The 21,802-nt window shown below is 43.8% G+C and overlaps 1 protein-coding gene and 1 long non-coding RNA gene across 2 annotated transcripts in view; both read left to right on the forward strand.

The window, feature by feature from the left end:
- Nucleotides 1-4,329, forward strand: part of nae1 (nedd8 activating enzyme E1 subunit 1) — a 49,098-nt gene extending 44,769 nt beyond the window's left edge. The window contains exon 20 of the mRNA XM_058382307.1: nt 4,092-4,329. Coding sequence (XP_058238290.1) covers nt 4,092-4,201 — 110 coding nt within the window. The 3' untranslated portion in view covers nt 4,202-4,329. The remainder of the gene's footprint in view (nt 1-4,091) is intronic.
- Nucleotides 4,330-13,062: 8,733 nt separating this feature from the next.
- LOC131347434 (uncharacterized) lies at nt 13,063-21,422 on the forward strand. Its single transcript, XR_009203765.1, has 3 exons — nt 13,063-18,557; nt 19,595-19,781; nt 19,992-21,422. It is a non-coding gene; the product is annotated as an uncharacterized LOC131347434 (long non-coding RNA).
- Nucleotides 21,423-21,802: the final 380 nt, after the last annotated feature.

The following is a 21,802-nucleotide window of genomic DNA, read 5'->3' on the forward strand; positions in this document are numbered from 1 at the left end:
GTGTGTGTGTGTAAGGAGTCTCCAGTGTCAGTGCTGTGTGTGTGTGTGTGTGTGTGTGTAAGGAGTCTCCAGTGTCAGTGCTGTGTGTGTGTGTGTGTGTGTGTGTGTGTGTAAGGAGTCTCCAGTGTCAGTGCTGTGTGTGTGTGTGTGTGTGTGTGTGTGTGTGTAAGGAGTCTCCAGTGTCAGTGCTGTGTGTGTGTGTGTGTGTGTGTGTGTAAGGAGTCTCCAGTGTCAGTGCTGTGTGTGTGTGTGTGTGTAAGGAGTCTCCAGTGTCAGTGCTGTGTGTGTGTGTGTGTGTGTGTAAGGAGTCTCCAGTGTCAGTGCTGTGTGTGTGTGTGTGTGTGTGTGTGTGTGTGTAAGGAGTCTCCAGTGTCAGTGCTGTGTGTGTGTGTGTGTGTGTGTGTGTAAGGAGTCTCCAGTGTCAGTGCTGTGTGTGTGTGTGTGTGTGTGTGTGTGTAAGGAGTCTCCAGTGTCAGTGCTGTGTGTGTGTGTGTGTGTGTGTAAGGAGTCTCCAGTGTCAGTGCTGTGTGTGTGTGTGTGTGTGTGTGTGTGTGTGTGTGTAAGGAGTCTCCAGTGTCAGTGCTGTGTGTGTGTGTGTGTGTAAGGAGTCTCCAGTGTCAGTGCTGTGTGTGTGTGTGTGTGTGTGTGTGTAAGGAGTCTCCAGTGTCAGTGCTGTGTGTGTGTGTGTGTGTGTGTGATGTGGTGAAGGAGTCTCCAGTGTCAGTGCTGTGTGTGTGTGTGTGTGTGTGTGTAAAGAGTCTCCAGTGTCAGTGCTGTGTGTGTGTGTGTGTGTGTAAGGAGTCTCCAGTGTCAGTGCTGTGTGTGTGTGTGTGTGTGTGTGTGTGTAAGGAGTCTCCAGTGTCAGTGCTGTGTGTGTGTGTGTGTGTGTGTGTGTGTAAGGAGTCTCCAGTGTCAGTGCTGTGTGTGTGTGTGTGTGTGTAAGGAGTCTCCAGTGTCAGTGCTGTGTGTGTGTGTGTGTGTGTAAGGAGTCTCCAGTGTCAGTGCTGTGTGTGTGTGTGTGTGTGTGTGTGTAAGGAGTCTCCAGTGTCAGTGCTGTGTGTGTGTGTAAGGAGTCTCCAGTGTCAGTGCTGTGTGTGTGTGTGTGATGTGGTGAAGGAGTCTCCAGTGTCAGTGCTGTGTGTGTGTGTGTGTGTGTGTGTGTGTGTGTGTAAGGAGTCTCCAGTGTCAGTGCTGTGTGTGTGTGTGTGTGTGTGTGTAAAGAGTCTCCAGTGTCAGTGCTGTGTGTGTGTGTGTGTGTGATGTGGTGAAGGAGTCTCCAGTGTCAGTGCTGTGTGTGTGTGTGTGTGTGTGTGTGTAAGGAGTCTCCAGTGTCAGTGCTGTGTGTGTGTGTGTGTGTGTGTGTGTGTGTGTAAGGAGTCTCCAGTGTCAGTGCTGTGTATCTGTGTGTGTGTGTGTGTGTAAGGAGTCTCCAGTGTCAGTGCTGTGTGTGTAAGGAGTCTCCAGTGTCAGTGCTGTGTGTCTGTGTGTGTGTAAGGAGTCTCCAGTGTCAGTGCTGTGTGTGTGTGTGTGTGTAAGGAGTCTCCAGTGTCAGTGCTGTGTGTGTGTGTGTGTAAGGAGTCTCCAGTGTCAGTGCTGTGTGTGTGTGTGTGTGTGTGTGTGTGTGTAAGGAGTCTCCAGTGTCAGTGCTGTGTGTGTGTGTGTGTGTGTGTGTGTGTAAGGAGTCTCCAGTGTCAGTGCTGTGTGTGTGTGTGTGTGTGTGTAAGGAGTCTCCAGTGTCAGTGCTGTGTGTGTGTGTGTGTGTGTGTGTGTGTGTGTGTGTAAGGAGTCTCCAGTGTCAGTGCTGTGTGTGTGTGTGTGTGTGTGTGTGTGTGTAAGGAGTCTCCAGTGTCAGTGCTGTGTGTGTGTGTGTGTGTGTGTGTAAGGAGTCTCCAGTGTCAGTGCTGTGTGTGTGTGTGTGTGTGTGTGTGTGTGTGTGTAAGGAGTCTCCAGTGTCAGTGCTGTGTGTGTGTGTGTGTGTGTGTGTGTGTAAGGAGTCTCCAGTGTCAGTGCTGTGTGTGTGTGTGTGTGTAAGGAGTCTCCAGTGTCAGTGCTGTGTGTGTGTGTGTGTGTGTGTGTGTGTGTAAGGAGTCTCCAGTGTCAGTGCTGTGTGTGTGTGTGTGATGTGGTGAAGGAGTCTCCAGTGTCAGTGCTGTGTGTGTGTGTGTGTAAAGAGTCTCCAGTGTCAGTGCTGTGCGTGTGTGTGTGTGTGTGTGTGTGTGTAAGGAGTCTCCAGTGTCAGTGCTGTGTGTGTGTGTGTGTGTGTGTGTGTAAGGAGTCTCCAGTGTCAGTGCTGTGTGTGTGTGTGTGTGTGTGTAAGGAGTCTCCAGTGTCAGTGCTGTGTGTGTGTGTGTGTGTGTAAGGAGTCTCCAGTGTCAGTGCTGTGTGTGTGTGTGTGTGTGTGTGTAAGGAGTCTCCAGTGTCAGTGCTGTGTGTGTGTGTGTGTGTGTGTGTGTAAGGAGTCTCCAGTGTCAGTGCTGTGTGTGTGTGTGTGTAAGGAGTCTCCAGTGTCAGTGCTGTGTGTGTGTGTGTGTGTGTGTATGTAAGGAGTCTCCAGTGTCAGTGCTGTGTGTGTGTGTGTGTGTGTGTGTAAAGAGTCTCCAGTGTCAGTGCTGTGTGTGTGTGTGTGTGTGTGTATGTAAGGAGTCTCCAGTGTCAGTGCTGTGTGTGTGTGTGTGTGTGTGTGTGTGTAAAGAGTCTCCAGTGTCAGTGCTGTGTGTGTGTGTGTGTGTGTATGTAAGGAGTCTCCAGTGTCAGTGCTGTGTGTGTGTGTGTGTGTGTGTGTGTGTGTAAAGAGTCTCCAGTGTCAGTGCTGTGTGTGTGTGTGTGTGTGTATGTAAGGAGTCTCCAGTGTCAGTGCTGTGTGTGTGTGTGTGATGTGGTGAAGGAGTCTCCAGTGTCAGTGCTGTGTGTGTGTGTGTGTGTGTGTGTGTGTGTGTGTGTAAAGAGTCTCCAGTGTCAGTGCTGTGTGTGTGTGTGTGTGTGTGTGTGTGTGTGTAAGGAGTCTCCAGTGTCAGTGCTGTGTGTGTGTGTGTGTAAGGAGTCTCCAGTGTCAGTGCTGTGTGTGTGTGTGTGTGTGATGTGGTGAAGGAGTCTCCAGTGTCAGTGCTGTGTGTGTGTGTGTGTGTGTGTGTAAGGAGTCTCCAGTGTCAGTGCTGTGTGTGTGTGTGTGTGTGTGTGTGTAAGGAGTCTCCAGTGTCAGTGCTGTGTGTGTGTGTGTGTGTGTGTGTGTGTGTAAGGAGTCTCCAGTGTCAGTGCTGTGTGTGTGTGCGTGTGTGTGTGTGTGTAAGGAGTCTCCAGTGTCAGTGCTGTGTGTGTGTGTGTGTGTGTGTGTGTGTGTGTGTAAGGAGTCTCCAGTGTCAGTGCTGTGTGTGTGTGCGTGTGTGTGTGTGTGTAAGGAGTCTCCAGTGTCAGTGCTGTGTGTGTGTGTGTGTAAGGAGTCTCCAGTGTCAGTGCTGTGTGTGTGTGTGTAAGGAGTCTCCAGTGTCAGTGCTGTGTGTGTGTGTGTGTGTGTAAGGAGTCTCCAGTGTCAGTGCTGTGTGTGTGTGTGTGTGTGTGTAAGGAGTCTCCAGTGTCAGTGCTGTGTGTGTGTGTGTGTAAGGAGTCTCCAGTGTCAGTGCTGTGTGTGTGTGTGTGTGTGTGTGTGTAAGGAGTCTCCAGTGTCAGTGCTGTGTGTGTGTGTGTGTAAGGAGTCTCCAGTGTCAGTGCTGTGTGTGTGTGTGTGTAAGGAGTCTCCAGTGTCAGTGCTGTGTGTGTGTGTGTGTGTGTGTGTGTGTGTAAGGAGTCTCCAGTATCAGTGCTGTGTGTGTGTGTGTGTGTGTGTAAGGAGTCTCCAGTGTCAGTGCTGTGTGTGTGTGTGTGTGTGTGTGTGTGTAAGGAGTCTCCAGTGTCAGTGCTATGTGTGTGTGTGTGTGTGTGTGTGTAAGGAGTCTCCAGTGTCAGTGCTGTGTGTGTGTGTGTGACAATAAATGGATAAAAGTGTGATTTGTCGTTCTTTAAGTAATTAGCTGACCACCGGTTGCTGTGGTCAGTGTGGTGGTGTTGTGTCTCTCTGCGGTCTCTTTAACATGTTCTTCTTCTTCTCCTCGTTACAGGAGCTGCAGCTCAGGAGGCCATCAAACTCATCACACACCAGTTTGTGCCCTTTAACAACACCTTTATCTACAACGCCATGGCTCAGACATCAGCCACCTTCCAGCTCTGAGTACGTGTGTGTGTGTGTGTGTGTGTGTGTGTGTTTTATTCAGCATGTTCTGGTCATTACTGTGCTCTTCATGTCACTGTTCATTAATAAACACTGCATCAGTAATAAATCCTGACTGTAATAAATAACCAGCGCAGTCTTTAGTTCTCATTAATCAGTGTTTTAATGTGACACACCCCTCAGAGTGCATTCTGGGTATTCCCCATGTCAACACAAGATTTTCATTAATCCGGCTCCACCCTGAAGCACACTAAATATCTTTACACTCAGATCTGGAGGTGTGTTAGAGGTGTGTTTAATGAATCCGGTGCTGATTTGTTAGTTTTTAAAATAATTCCTGAGAATTCAGATTATTTTCAGAAGGAACTCTGGTGTGTTTGAGTGAAGTGTGCTCCTGAAGTGTGCACTAGAGTCCAGCCCTCACTTCGAGAGAATGAGTAAAGGTTTAAATTGGAACACAGCCTTAACACAGACGTGAGAGTTATTCTGCTCACACACAGCAGGTGGCGCTCTTCTCCACGCATGTTTCTACTGATTTCTACCCTGAGGATATAAAAGCCGCCTCGTTTCCTCTGCTATCAGCACATTCCACTGCTGAGTGAATAATTCATAACTGCAGCTGCTCTTAAATTGATCTGTTGAACAGGAGAATGAGGAGAAGCGGAGTGTGTGTGAATCACTGCAGCAGTAAACCTCACACACACACACACACACACACACACTCTATACCCTCATTATGCCCAAAACTTAACATTTCCAAATGATTAAGAACGCATGTGTATTAAATCTGAGAAACATGTTGCGTGATGATGTGAAGAGTTCAGTCTCTGTCTCAGTCTTCAGTCCTGCAGTGGAAATTTCCCACCAGCTTTTTACTCCTGCAGCTAAACACACACATACACACACACACACACACACACACACCCCACAACCCAGACCAGGCCTCTTTTCTGTTAAAGGATTAAACACGTTAAAGGAACAGTTCACAGCACTGCTAGTGATCATAAGTATTGACCCCATCATCTGTCTGGACCTGAAACACTGGGATTTTACTTCAGGAATCGACACAAAACATCCCATAATACTGCAGCAGAGCTTCTGACTGAATCAGTATTCACACCTGAACAAGTCACATTTCTGTTAGAACTCGTCCTGTAATGTGTCACATGTATAATCACATGTATAAACAATCACATGTTTAAACAATCACATGTATAATCACATGTATAAACAATCACATGTATAAACAATCACATGTATAATCACATGTATAAACAATCACATGTATAAACAATCACATGTATAAACAATCACATGTATAATCACATGTATAAACAATCACATGTATAAACAATCACATGTATAAACAATCACATGTATAATCACATCATCTTGAAGAAGTTCTGGAAAAGTTTTAATCAGAGTTTGGTTATAAAAAATCTCCCTCATTCTGAAGCTCCTGCTGAGGAACATTAACTCTGTTATTAAAAACCAGGAAGAACCTAACAGAACCACAAGTCTGCCTCAGGAGCCGAGACTGTTAGAGTCAGTGAGTCAGTTCAAGACAGTTCAAGTCAGTTAGAGAGGAAAGACGAAATTATACAGATAAAGAGCACAAGGAGAAGGAACAGGACAGATACACAATACACACTGCTCTAACACACAACACTACACACAGCTCTAACACACAACACTACACACAGCTCTAACACACAACACTACACACAGCTCTAACACACAACACTACACACTGCTCTAACACACAACACTACACACAGCTCTAACACAACACAATACACACAACACTACACACAGCTCTAACACACAACACTACACACAGCTCTAACACACAACACTACACACTGCTCTAACACACAACACAATACACACAACACTACACACAGCTCTAACACACAACACTACACACTGCTCTAACACACAACACTACACACAGCTCGAACACACAACACTACACACAGCTCTAACACACAACACTACACACAGCTCTAACACACAACACAATACACACAACACTACACACAGCTGTAACACACACTACACACAGCTCTAACACACAACACTACACACAGCTCTAACACACACTACACACTGCTCTAACACACAACACAATACACACAACACTACACACAGCTGTAACACACAACACTACACACAGCTCTAACACACAACACTACACACAGCTCTAACACACAACACTACACACTGCTCTAACACACAACACTACACACTGCTCTAACACACAACACTACACACAGCTCTAACACACAACACTACACACAGCTCTAACACACAACACAATACACACAGCTCTAACACACAACACTACACACAGCTCTAACACACAACACTACACACAGCTCTAACACACAACACAGCTCTAACACACAACACAATACACACAGCTCTAACACACAACACTACACACAGCTCTAACACACAACACAATACACACAGCTCTAACATACAACACAGCTCTAACACACAACACTACACACAGCTCTAACACACAACACAGCTCTAACACACAACACTACACACAGCTCTAACACACAACACTACACACAGCTCTAACACACAACACTACACACTGCTCTAACACACAACACTACACACAGCTCTAACACACAACACTACACACAGCTCTAACACACAACACAATACACACAGCTCTAACACACAACACTACACACAGCTCTAACACACAACACAATACACACAGCTCTAACACACAACACAGCTCTAACACACAACACTACACACAGCTCTAACACACAACACTACACACAGCTCTAACACACAACACAATACACAGCTCTAACACACAACACAATACACACAGCTCTAACACACAACACAGCTCTAACACACAACACTACACAGCTCTAACACACAACACTACACACTGCTCTAACACACAACACTACACACAGCTCTAACACACAACACTACACACTGCTCTAACACACAACACAATACACAGCTCTAACACACAACACAATACACACTGCTCTAACACACAACACTACACACTGCTCTAACACACAACACTACACACAGCTCTAACACACAACACAATACACACTGCTCTAACACACAACACAATACACACAGCTCTAACACACAACACAATACACACAGCTCTAACACACAACACTACACACAGCTCTAACACACAACACTACACACAGCTCTAACACACAACACTACACACAGCTCTAACACACAACACTACACACTGCTCTAACACACAACACTACACACTGCTCTAACACACAACACTACACACTGCTCTAACACACAACACTACACACTGCTCTAACACACAACACTACACACAGCTCTAACACACAACACTACACACTGCTCTAACACACAACACTACACACAGCTCTAACACACAACACTACACACAGCTCTAACACACAACACAATACACACAGCTCTAACACACAACACAGCTCTAACACACAACACTACACACAGCTCTAACACACAACACTACACACTGCTCTAACACACAACACTACACACAGCTCTAACACACAACACTACACACAGCTCTAACACACAACACTACACACAGCTCTAACACACAACACAATACACACAGCTCTAACACACAACACTACACACAGCTCTAACACACAACACTACACACAGCTCTAACACACAACACTACACACTGCTCTAACACACAACACTACACACTGCTCTAACACACAACACTACACACAGCTCTAACACACAACACAGCTCTAACACACAACACAATACACACAGCTCTAACACACAACACTACACACTGCTCTAACACACAACACAATACACACAGCTCTAACATACAACACAGCTCTAACACACAACACTACACACAGCTCTAACACACAACACAGCTCTAACACAACACAATACACACAGCTCTAACACACAACACTACACACAGTTCTAACACACAACACAGCTGTAACACACAACACTACACACAGCTCTAACACACAACACTACACACAGCTCTAACACACAACACTACACACTGCTCTAACACACAACACTACACACAGCTCTAACACACAACACTACACACAGCTCTAACACACAACACAATACACACAGCTCTAACACACAACACTACACACAGCTCTAACACACAACACAATACACACAGCTCTAACACACAACACAGCTCTAACACACAACACTACACACAGCTCTAACACACAACACTACACACAGCTCTAACACACAACACAATACACAGCTCTAACACACAACACAATACACACAGCTCTAACACACAACACAGCTCTAACACACAACACTACACAGCTCTAACACACAACACTACACACTGCTCTAACACACAACACTACACACAGCTCTAACACACAACACTACACACTGCTCTAACACACAACACAATACACAGCTCTAACACACAACACAATACACACTGCTCTAACACACAACACTACACACTGCTCTAACACACAACACTACACACAGCTCTAACACACAACACAATACACACTGCTCTAACACACAACACAATACACACAGCTCTAACACACAACACAATACACACAGCTCTAACACACAACACTACACACAGCTCTAACACACAACACTACACACAGCTCTAACACACAACACTACACACAGCTCTAACACACAACACTACACACAGCTCTAACACACAACACTACACACTGCTCTAACACACAACACTACACACTGCTCTAACACACAACACTACACACTGCTCTAACACACAACACTACACACTGCTCTAACACACAACACTACACACAGCTCTAACACACAACACTACACACTGCTCTAACACACAACACTACACACAGCTCTAACACACAACACTACACACTGCTCTAACACACAACACTACACACAGCTCTAACACACAACACTACACACTGCTCTAACACACAACACTACACACAGCTCTAACACACAACACTACACACTGCTCTAACACACAACACTACACACTGCTCTAACACACAACACAATACACACAGCTCTAACACACAACACTACACACAGCTCTAACACACAACACTACACACTGCTCTAACACACAACACTACACACAGCTCTAACACACAACACTACACACTGCTCTAACACACAACACTACACACTGCTCTAACATACAACACTACACACAGCTCTAACACACAACACTACACACTGCTCTAACACACAACACTACACACTGCTCTAACATACAACACTACACACAGCTCTAACACACAACACTACACACTGCTCTAACACACAACACTACACACAGCTCTAACACACAACACTACACACTGCTCTAACACACAACACTACACACTGCTCTAACACACAACACTACACACAGCTCTAACACACAACACTACACACAGCTCTAACATACAACACTACACACAGCTCTAACACACAACACTACACACTGCTCTAACACACAACACTACACACAGCTCTAACACACAACACTACACACAGCTCTAACACACAACACAATACACACAGCTCTAACACACAACACTACACACAGCTCTAACACACAACACTACACACTGCTCTAACACACAACACTACACACAGCTCTAACACACAACACTACACACAGCTCTAACACACAACACTACACACTGCTCTAACACACAACACTACACACAGCTCTAACACACAACACTACACACTGCTCTAACACACAACACTACACACAGCTCTAACACACAACACTACACACTGCTCTAACACACAACACTACACACAGCTCTAACACACAACACTACACACAGCTCTAACACACAACACAATACACACAGCTCTAACACACAACACTACACACAGCTCTAACACACAACACAATACACACAGCTCTAACACACAACACTACACACAGCTCTAACACACAACACTACACACTGCTCTAACACACAACACTACACACAGCTCTAACACACAACACTACACACAGCTCTAACACACAACACTACACACTGCTCTAACACACAACACTACACACAGCTCTAACACACAACACTACACACTGCTCTAACACACAACACTACACACAGCTCTAACACACAACACTACACACTGCTCTAACACACAACACTACACACTGCTCTAACACACAACACTACACACAGCTCTAACACACAACACTACACACTGCTCTAACACACAACACTACACACTGCTCTAACACACAACACTACACACTGCTCTAACACACAACACTACACACTGCTCTAACACACAACACTACACACTGCTCTAACACACAACACTACACACAGCTCGTGTGCAGCAGGTATCTGCAGAAGGTCTGAGTTCTCAGGAGATAAATGAAGAGATATGCAGGACAATGCTAGGAGACATCTTTTTCCAGTCTGGAGGCGGAGCTTCAGCTTCCAACAGGACAATAAATCAGACTGGTAAATACCTCACCTGAGTGTTTCAACACCAGGAACCAGGAACAGCATTTTAATCTGATCCAGAATCTTTACATCTCTCTGTCCAACCTAACACAATAATCTCCAGGAATTTTATCAGAACTCGGAGCTGATAGTGACGTATCACAGAAGTCTTTAATAAAAACAAGACGCTGTAGCGTTCATTAAAGAGACTGTGACCTTTGACCCTAACTGTGGTAGGAAACTCGATGGTTCTCTCAGTGGAGGGTGGAGGCTATCGCTAACATCACTCACGACAAACCCTAACTCCTACAGCAGAGAGCATATATACACAGAGATCTGTGACATCTCCATATACGGACTTCAACGCTTCCTCCATGTTTGTGATTCAGCTTCAGAGGCAGAGTCGAGGAGCCACTGTGAGAACACTGAGCACCATGAGGAAGGATGAAGTGAAGCTAAAAGGTTAATAAACGTAGCCTGAGTGTCTCTGTCTCGTCCTGGTCTCAGAGGAAGTGGGAGCGATGCCCACGCTGAATCATGGCCCAGTGTAAATCAGGAGTGAGGAGGATGTCAGGGTTAAAACAGGCCGTGAATCACAGGCAATAAAATCAAATCAAATCAGAGTCCTTGAGAAAGTCGAGATCCATCCAATTAATGACTAAAGGATGAAAACCAGCAGCAGGTCGAGGTTTCACTCCCAGAACAAACAGGTTTACTGGTCAGGTTCATGACGAAACCATTAAAGGGAGAAAAGTGTAAGAATTTCTGTCGTTTATTTAGCTAGCTGGAGCTCTGAGGCTGATGGAGCTAACGAGAGAGAGAACTGGTGTGTGTTTACATTCTGGGTTCCATCAGGAACAGGTCTGTTTATCCTGAGATCATGTGACACCTGATGATGATGATGAAGATGATGATGATGATGATGATGATGATGAAATATCTTTTTATTGTACATTAACACATTATTCTCAATTCATTTGGGTCAAAATTATTTACTGGTTTAGTCTGCAGTATTTACATGAACACTAACACATTCACTCCTAGGTCTTTACTGTTAAGAGTGTCACCACTCACACACACACACACACACACACACACACACACACACAAGAAAACACATTATAATGGTACAGCATCCTGTTATTACCTGGACAGCGTGATGGACGTTCCTCATTCAGAAGATCAGATCAGTGACCTCACACACTCCTGAGGAGACTCACACTGGGCTTTTAACACTTTCACAGTGTTTGGTCCTCTCCTGCGACTCTCGGTGTATTGGATCTTCTCTTTAACCACATAAACATCACACATGAGGTTTAACCACTAAAACACAGAAATAATGAATAAACAGCTGTAAGTGAACACAGGGCAGAGGTGAAGGGACCATGTGTGCTGTTGGATTTGGCAATTATTAAATTAATAAATGAATGAAGAAGATCAAAATAAATACAAACATACAAAATACAGTCACTAGAGTAATGATAATACCACAAACTATCAGATTAATCAGATTATTAATTATTTATCACAATCATTTCTTTTAGATTGGGAAGAGAAAAGAATCATTTATACTGTGCTTTATTCTTTTAATTGTTTTTTGTATTTTTCTTCCACATTCTACGTAAAGCTGGATTACTGAACTGCAGGAATCAGATTAACAACATTAAACACGCATACACACACACGCATGCACACATACACACGTGCGCACACACATGACAGAGAGGAAGAAGGAGATATTAAAACAAAAGAAGAAATGAAAGAGACAGACAGAGAGATGGGGGATGGGAGAGAGGGAGAGAGAGAGAGAGAGAGAGAGAGAGACAGGCACCATTTTCTTTTCCCCCACCAACAGGGATGTTGTGCTGATGATGATGTTGGCTGAGATCCAGCAGCTCTGTGTGTGTGTGTGTGTGTGTGTGTCTTACTGTGTTTTATTAAACTTGGTGTCTCCCCCATCTGAGTACAGAGAGAGACTAAACCCTTAACTAAACTAAACTAAACTTAACTAAAGTAAACACCCGGATCAGATTATCATCATCATAATAATAATAGACCTCACTCCCCCAAAGGTTTTATTACCCCAGCAATTTGCCCTCACTCACATATTATTTATGAAAGAATGTCATATGTTTATAGTTATAGAAGGTGAAGTGACACACACACACACTCACACACACACACAGACACACACACACTCACACACACACACACACACTCACACACACACACACACACACAGACACACACTCACACACACACACACAGACACACACACACTCACACACACACACAGACACACACACACAGACACACACTCACACACACACTCACACACACACAGACACACACACACACACACTCACACACACACACTCACACACACACACACACTCACACACACACACACACACACACACACACATTAACATTCCTGGCATACAAGTCACATAGTCTGTATGTGTGTGTGAGTGTGTGTGTGTGTGTGTGTTTGTGTGTGAGCACTAACACAGTGTTCACAGAGACGTGTTCTAGAGTATGCGGTTGTTCTAGAGTGGACGCGATGTCCGATACCTCACTCTGTGTGCTGATGTAGAAGGCTGTAGAGCCGCTGAGACTCTTGCTGGATTCTACAGTTTCATTTCGGCTAGTTCTCAGGAACACGAATATGCTAACACTCCCTGCTCACCCCACTGCATTATGCTAATCCTGCTAATCCGGATATTTCTTCATTTTTACACACGATGATCACATCACGTGAACTTTAACTCTCTCTAATGATCTCTAATGTTAAAAAGTGAAGTGATTAGTCACGTGCAGGAACTACATGAGAAAAAAACACCAGAATCTTCACATGCTTAGAAACAAACACCAAACACCAGACAAACACCAAACACCGGACAAACACCAAACGCAGGACAAACACCAAACGCCGGACAAACACCAAACGCCGGACAAACACCAAACGCTGGACAAACACCAAACACCGGACAAACACCAAACACTGGACAAACACCAAGCACTGGACAAACACCAAACAGCGGACAAACACCAAAAACCGGACAAACACCAAACGCCGGACAAACACCAAACACCGGACAAACACCAAAGAAACACCGAACAAACACTGGACAAACACCAAACGCCGGACAAACACCAAACACCGGACAAACACCAAACACCGGACAAACACCAAACACTGGACAAACACCGGACAAACACCAAACGCCGGACAAACACCAAACACCGGACAAACACCAAACGCCAGACAAACACCAAACACAAAAAAACGGACAAACACCGGACAAACACTAAAGAAACACCGAACAAACACTGGACAAACACCAAACGCCGGACAAACACCAAAAACCGGACAAACACTGGACAAACACCAAACAGTGGACAAACACCGGACAAACACCAAAAACCGGACAAACACCGGACAAACACTGGACAAACACCAAAAACCGGACAAACACCGGACAAACACCAAAAAACGGATAAACACCTGTTGGTGAACAAAGTTATAGATAATATTTTAGAAGAAATAAAACACATTCACTAAAATCTACACAACACTTCATACAGAGAAAGTGAGGAATCAGAAAAGATCATTTCTTATCATTTATATTAAATTTCAGTTGATTAGGAACAGATTTATTTTTATATTTTATTAAAGTTAGCTGTAAAGTGTCTCTCTGTGTCAGAGTTAAAGAACAAATCAACACACACTCAAATACTGAGAATAATATCTGACTAATATCTGAAGAGTTTCATGAACAGGATCCAGTTGTTTTTATATTCCACTCAGTATTACAGGTGAGGTTCTGGATGTTTATTGAAGCCCTGGACAACAGTGTGGTCAGAGCGCAGGATATTTTCTGACAAGTTCTGAGTTTATCAGGGTTCATCTGACAACAAATCAGATCATTACTGCAAAAAAAAAACACAGCTGAGAGTACCTGGACCTGAGAGTATTAGGACCTGAGAGTACCTGGACCTGAGAGTACCTGGACCTGAGAGTACCTGGACCTGAGAGTATTAGGACCTGAGCGTACCTGGACCTGAGAGTATTAGGACCTGAGAGTACCTGGACCTGAGAGTATTAGGACCTGAGCGTACCTGGACCTGAGAGTATTAGGACCTGAGAGTACCTGGACCTGAGAGTACCTGGACCTGAGAGTACCTGGACCTGACAGCACCTGGACCTGAGAGTATTAGGACCTGAGAGTACCTGGACCTGAGAGCACCTGTCTGTGTGCATGTGTGTGTGCATGTGTGTGTGTGCGTCTGTGTGTGTGTGCGTGTGAATGTGTGTGCATGTGTATGTGTGCGTCTGTGTGTGTGTGCGTGTGAATGTGTGTGCATGTGTAGGTGTGTGTGTGTGTGTGGAATCTGTCACACCATGATGACAGTGATGGCAGATGAAGAGAACCGAATGTGAGATAAGAATGGCCCTCAGAGAATGTGTGTGTGTGTGTGTGTGTGAGAGAGAGAGAGAGAGAGAGAGAGAGAAGATTTGGAGTAATCCTTTAAGCCCTGAATGAGAGTCTCTCTCCTACACACACACACTGAAGTCAGAGAGATGAGTGTGTGTGTGCATGTGTGTGTGTGAAAGGGAACAATATAGTTCACATTTTGTGAGCAAACCTGCTTCACACATGCACACACGCACGCACGCACGCACACGCACACACACACACACGCACACACACACGCGCACGCACGCACACGCACACACACACACGCACACACACACACACATACACACACACACGTGTGATCTATAGTCAATATTGGTTTATTGTTTCTGTGCGAGCTGACATATTAACATTTCATCTTTCTGGGTGTAACAACAGCTCCAAGCACACACACACACACGCACGCACGCACACACACACACGCGCACACACACACACGCGCGCACACACACACACACGCGCACACACACACAGCTTGAGTAACCAGGAGGAAACATTTTGATTATTTTAAATTGAATCTATTAAATGAAAACTGTGTGTCCTGATCTACAGTGCTGTGAAAACGATTTTTTATTTTCTTGCATATTTGTCACTCTTAAATGATTCAGATCATCAAGATAAAATGCAGTTTTTAATGATAATTTCATTTGTCAGGGGGAAAAAAAGCTGTCCAAACCTACCTGACCCTATGTGAAAGAGTCATTTATTTATTTATGTGTTATTTACCAGGTGGATTACAGTCTATAAGAAGTCTATGACTTTTCTATTAAAATATATAAAATATCATTTCACTACTAAAATCTAGCCATGGGGTCACAGTCCAGTGACTTCTGTGCCGGTCTCAAGCCTGGATAAACAGAGAGGGCTGCGTCAGGAAGAGCATCCGCCGTAAAACATTGCCAAATTTAATCATGAGAATCGTCAGTACTATGAATGTAATACCGGATCGGTCGAGGCCCGGGTTAACAACGACCGCCATCAGTGGCATTAACCTACAGGGCCTGAAGTTAGAGATTGAGGGCCCACCCAGACACATGGCTGGCCTACCTATCTAAGAGGGAAAGTGAGAGGAAAAATGCCTTCTTATCACACGTAGATACACTATATTGCCAAAAGTTTTGGGACACCTCTCCAAATCACTGAATTCAGGTGTTGTTTTTCAGGGGTTGGGCTTGAGTTTGGTGTGGAGGAACTTGAGTCCTGACCTCAACCTGATAGAACACCTTTGGGATGAATTAGAGTGAAGACTGCGAGCCAGACCTTCTCGTCTGACTAAAAAAACTGACAAAAAACTCACCACTGTTGCCAAGTCCACATATAATATGTGACTTTTGGCCGTTGCGTGAAAAAATCCTGGGTCGCAGGTTGCGGTTTTTTGGGCTTATTTTAAAAAATATGGTTGCTTGTTAGGAAAATCTGACAAGCAACTTCGTTTCTTTACATTTATGGTTGCCGTTTCCTCCAGTTCTTTGACTGACACTTAGTCTGTTCTCAGTTATTAGCTAATCAGTGCAATAATATAAATGCTGTAGCCTAATGCGTCAAACATTCCACCCCCACCCCCTCCTCCTCCTCCTCAAAGGAGTAAAATCACGTTCAACGTGAAGGCGTGTGACGCTGTAATCCCGAGCGAGTAGTTGATGTAAGAAACATGTAAATTTCCACAAACATGCCGCCAACAAAGTGGTCCAAGTATGGCTAAAAAGTACAACAAAGACTGGGAAAGGGATACACAACTTAAAGACTGGATAGGTCAAGTGGTCAGTGATGAAAGTAAAGCGATGTGCAGGTACTGTGAGAAGGAGACTCGCGCTCACCATGGAGATCTCCTACAACATGCAAGCACAGACAAGCACAAGAGAAATTCCAAGCCATCTTCGTCAACAAGTCTAACAGACATGGGTTTTACAGTGTCAAAATCTTCCACTGTAAATCAAAAGGCTGAGCTTCAGCTAGCATGTTATGTCGCTTGTCACACAGCGGTCAGTTCACTTGATCACTCGGGTGAACCGGTGAACTCGGCCTTTGTAAAGGATTTGAGCATTCATTGTACAAAATGTAGAGCACTTATCAACAACGTCATAGCTCCATGCATGTTCAAAGACTTGTTAAAAGATATCGGAGAGACTCAGTGTTCACTGGAGATTGATGAGAGCACAGACGATGCTACGGTAAAGCAGCTGTGTGTAGTAGTGCGTAATTTCACTGTCTCATTGAACAACATTGTAAACATTTTTGGGCTTAGTGGATATGCAGGGAGAGACAGCAGAGGTAGAAGCATGGTGACAACACTGACGGAGTTTCTTGACAATATTGGTCTTGATTTCAAGAAGTATGTCTTCATCGGAACTGATTGTCATTGTTGGACAGAAAAACTCTGTTTACACTCACCTTCTCAAAAAGAATGAGAAACTGCAACTGTTTAAGTGCGTGTGTCTTTCAGTTCAACTTTGTACCAGCAGAGGTGTCGAAACACTGCCTCGCAATCTCGAGTTTTTAATTTCACATTGCCAAAATGTACTACTTAATCAACCCCGGTGAAACACCACTGATGCTAGTGCAGCTTTCAGGCACTAGATGTGACTGCTGTGTTCGTGTACTAGAGCAATGGGATGAACTGAAGTTACATTTTCAGCTGAGATGCAGAATAAGTTCCCAGCAAATATCAATACCTGGAAATCCATGACATCCTTCAGCCCACCAGTGATTCTATCACAGAACAAACCACAGTTAGCCACAGAGCAGGTCGATTTTTCATTTTACAATGTTTTTGTAATGTATTAATAATCATGGACTATAATAAAAACACCCTAATACTAGGTCTATACTAATACTTAACAGTAGATACCAATCTAGCCAATCACTAACGTGACGTCACTGACACGCGACACTGCCCCCTAATCTACATAAAACTTTACATGTGATTTTTGGAATAACAAACTAGCAACCTGGAAAGAACAAACATCCGAGTAAAGAAAGCACGGAAAATAAAAGTTTATTATTAATTGTTAGCGTTTCGAGTGTTTTTTTATTTGTTTTATTTTTTAAATTGTGTTTTCAATTCTGTGATTCACGTGTATTATCATCTTTAAGTGTATTATATTTTTTTTTACAGGTATGATACTCATGGCGCTAATTTGATACCATCATAATCACCTGATAAATGACTATTTACAGTCCTGCATTAATACCAGTTTGATTTTCAAGTTTGTTTATATATATATGTGTGTGTGTGTGTGTGTGTGTACATTATCGATCACTGATCAATGTTCATGCATAAAGCAGCGAACATCCAATCACAGAGCTGTATAGAGTGGGCCTTCGCGGCTCTGTCCAATCAGATCACAGCCCTGTGCAGTTTGGCGATGATGTCAGCAGTGAGGATGAGGAGCACGTTTCAGTCCTTCATTCATTCAGGTAACGAGGTTGTTTGTAAAGTGTATGAAGTTTACCATCTGAAGATGAATTAAACATGAATTTAACATCAGCTATAAGTTTCCCTCTCATTTTCTTCTTATTTTTTGCAGTTCTGCTTTTTTATTATCGTCCTTTTATCATGTGGTTTCTTTCTAATACTAATTTAGCTAACATTAGCTAGTTCAGGCTAGCTTTTTTCTTTCTTTTTGCATCTTTTTATTTTAATTTCTCATAACAAACAACAAAATCAACAATAAACAATCACACAACAAATAAAAACAAAAGCAGAACAAATAGGGGGCATACAGACATTACAAAAGTATAGAGAAGTACACCTTTGTCACCGTATAACATCAAAGGTTTTGACTAATGGATTCAAGAATAGTATAAGTTTTGAAAGCCTTTGAATTTAAAGGTTCAGACATGTATTTAAAGGAGGATACTGACCATACTGACCTTAATATCAGAACAAAATAATCTAAAGTTGGGTTTACAACGAATGGCTCTGGCTTTGTGAATATGAAATTTACCCAGGAGACAGAGTAACAAAACAGTACACTCAAAATTAACATCTTTAGAGTGCACATCTGAAAGAAAAATAATATTTTCATTGAATTGTACAATTTTCTTACAACAAAGGAATAGAAGCACGGTAACTTCTGACCAAAAAGACAAATGAAGAATAGACTCTCCTTCAGCATCGCAAAACAAACATGACGAAGATACATTCTGACAGAATCTACTCAGGAGAAGGTTACAGGGGTAATATCTATGAGTAATTTTGAAATGGAGCTCTTTAAATTTGTTTGGAATAAAAAGTTTGTGAGGGAAGGTCCATAAATTATTTAGATCAATATTTGGGTAACAGAAACTCCAAGTTCAGGCTAGCTACACAGAAGAAGAAGATGAATGTTATTCATGCAGTGAAGGTAAAACATACTGAACATCCTGAGCTCCACAACCTCACTGTCCTTTTAGCTCCTTCCAGCCATGATCACAACATATCTTCCTCTTCTTCTCACCCTCTTTGACTCCAGGGGAAGTCTTGTGTCTTCTTAGCTCTATGAGAAGGTGCTTCGAAGGCAGAAAGCAGAAGAACCCAAGTGGCTGATGAAACTTCTCCAGCTGCTGCCAGACAATACAGAACATTGTAGCCCTTCTGATGAACAGAAAGAGTCCAGCTTTTGTCTGAGCAACATCTGGTGTTCCACCCTTCAGTTCACAGTACGTTACAATCCTCACAGACTATTGTTAACGTTTCTAAATCACTTAGCAAGGTGTCTACACTGCCGAGTAGCTAGTGAAGGATTCGTATCATTTTCTATTCAGACTCTTATATTTACTCCAGATGCCCATATTCAGAGACAGGACGGAGTACTAACTGAATTACTGTGTGTGTGTGTGTGTGTGTGTGTGTGTGTGTGCGCACTGTAGGAAAGCTGCTGGGGGATGGAAGCTACGTCTCGGTCTACGCTGGAATCCGTAAGGCAGATAAACGAATGAATGATGATTCATCATTGTCCAGTGGCCTGTGGTTCTGTCCTGAACCTGATGGTCTGTCCTCCAGATGTTGAATCACCATTGGCCTGTGGTTCTGTCCTGGTGAACCTGATGGTCTGTCCTCCAGATGTTGAATCACCATTGGCCTGTGGTTCTGTCCTGGTGAACCTGATGGTCTGTCCTCCAGATGTTGAATCACCATTGGCCTGTGGTTCTGTCCTGGTGAACATGATTGTCTGCTCTCCAGATGATGATTCATGAGTGGCCTTTGGTTCTGTCCTGGTGAACCTGATGGTCAGCCCTCCAGATGATGATTCATCAGTGTCCATTGGTCTGTGGTTCTGTCCTGGTGAGCGTGATGGTCTGCTCTCCAGATGTAGACGGATGAAGTTCATCACTCAGGCAAAACCAAAGCCCATTACTCTCCTCATCACCTGTACAGACTGTTCATTTAGATTTGATCTGAGGAGATTTTGTGATATTTGAGTTTCAGTATAGTTTGTAAACTCATCACCTTTACATTTAGATTTTATTTGATAAGATTTTATCAGTGCTATAGTTATGAGTGCAGTCATGAATGTTAAGGTTTTTTTTAACTATAAAACATCACTGGCAAGTACATAGACTAAACATTATGTATTATGAAAAGTGATGTCTATAATATTTAGATTATTATTATTACACCTGACATCACATGTATATAGATGCACATTGGATATTGAGTTCTTTGAAGTCAGAACTACTAAAAGTTTAGCTCAAAATTGTTGAGAATAATCAAAATGATTCTAATATGTAAGTTCATTCCTACCGTTCCTATCCTATCACGCCTCAGCTAGCGTACTTCACATCACTTATTCTGCCTCACCTTACCTGCATCACCCAGCCTGCCCCACTCAGCCCAGCTCACACAGCTTGCCCATATGGCTAACCCCCCCTGACCTGCCCTGTTCTGCCTGTCCACGTAGTCGGCCCTGGCCCTGCCTGGCCCGTCCAGACTGCCCCGTCTGCCTACCTAGCCTGGCGGCCTCTGCTCACCGCTCACCAGACCTGCGCATGCTAGTTATCCCTGCTAGATAGATATTTGTACAGGTGGGGTGTAGATAGGTAGGTATTTGTGTAGGTGGGGTGTAGATAGGTAGGTATTTGTGTAGGTGGGGTGTAGATAGGTAGGTATTTGTGTAGGTGGGGTGTAGGTAGGTAGATTTTTGTGTAGGCGGGGTGTAGATAGGTAGATATTTGTGTAGGTGGGGTGTAGATAGGTAGATATTTGTGTAGGTGGGGTGTAGATAGGTAGATATTTGTGTAGGTGGGGTGTAGGTAGGTAGATTTTTGTGTAGGTGGGGTGTAGATAGGTAGGTATTTGTGTAGGTGGGGTGTAGGTAGGAAGATATTTGTGTAGGTGGGGTGTAGATAGGTAGGTATTTGTGTAGGTGGGGTGTAGATAGGTAGATATTTGTGTAGGTGGGGTGTAGATAGGTAGGTATTTGTGTAGGCGGGGTGTAGATAGGTAGATATTTGTGTAGGCAGGGTGTAGATAGGTAGGTATTTGTGTAGGCGGGGTGTAGATAGGTAGATATTTGTGTAGGCGGGGTGTAGATAGGTAGGTATTTGTGTAGGTGGGGTGTAGGTAGGTAGATATTTGTGTAGGTGGGGTGTAGATAGGTAGATATTTGTGTAGGTGGGGTGTAGATAGGTAGGTATTTGTGTAGGTGGGGTGTAGATAGGTAGGTATTTGTGTAGGTGGG

The sequence above is a fragment of the Hemibagrus wyckioides genome, linkage group LG27 (assembly GCF_019097595.1).
Source record: "Hemibagrus wyckioides isolate EC202008001 linkage group LG27, SWU_Hwy_1.0, whole genome shotgun sequence".
Classification (NCBI taxonomy): domain Eukaryota; kingdom Metazoa; phylum Chordata; class Actinopteri; order Siluriformes; family Bagridae; genus Hemibagrus; species Hemibagrus wyckioides.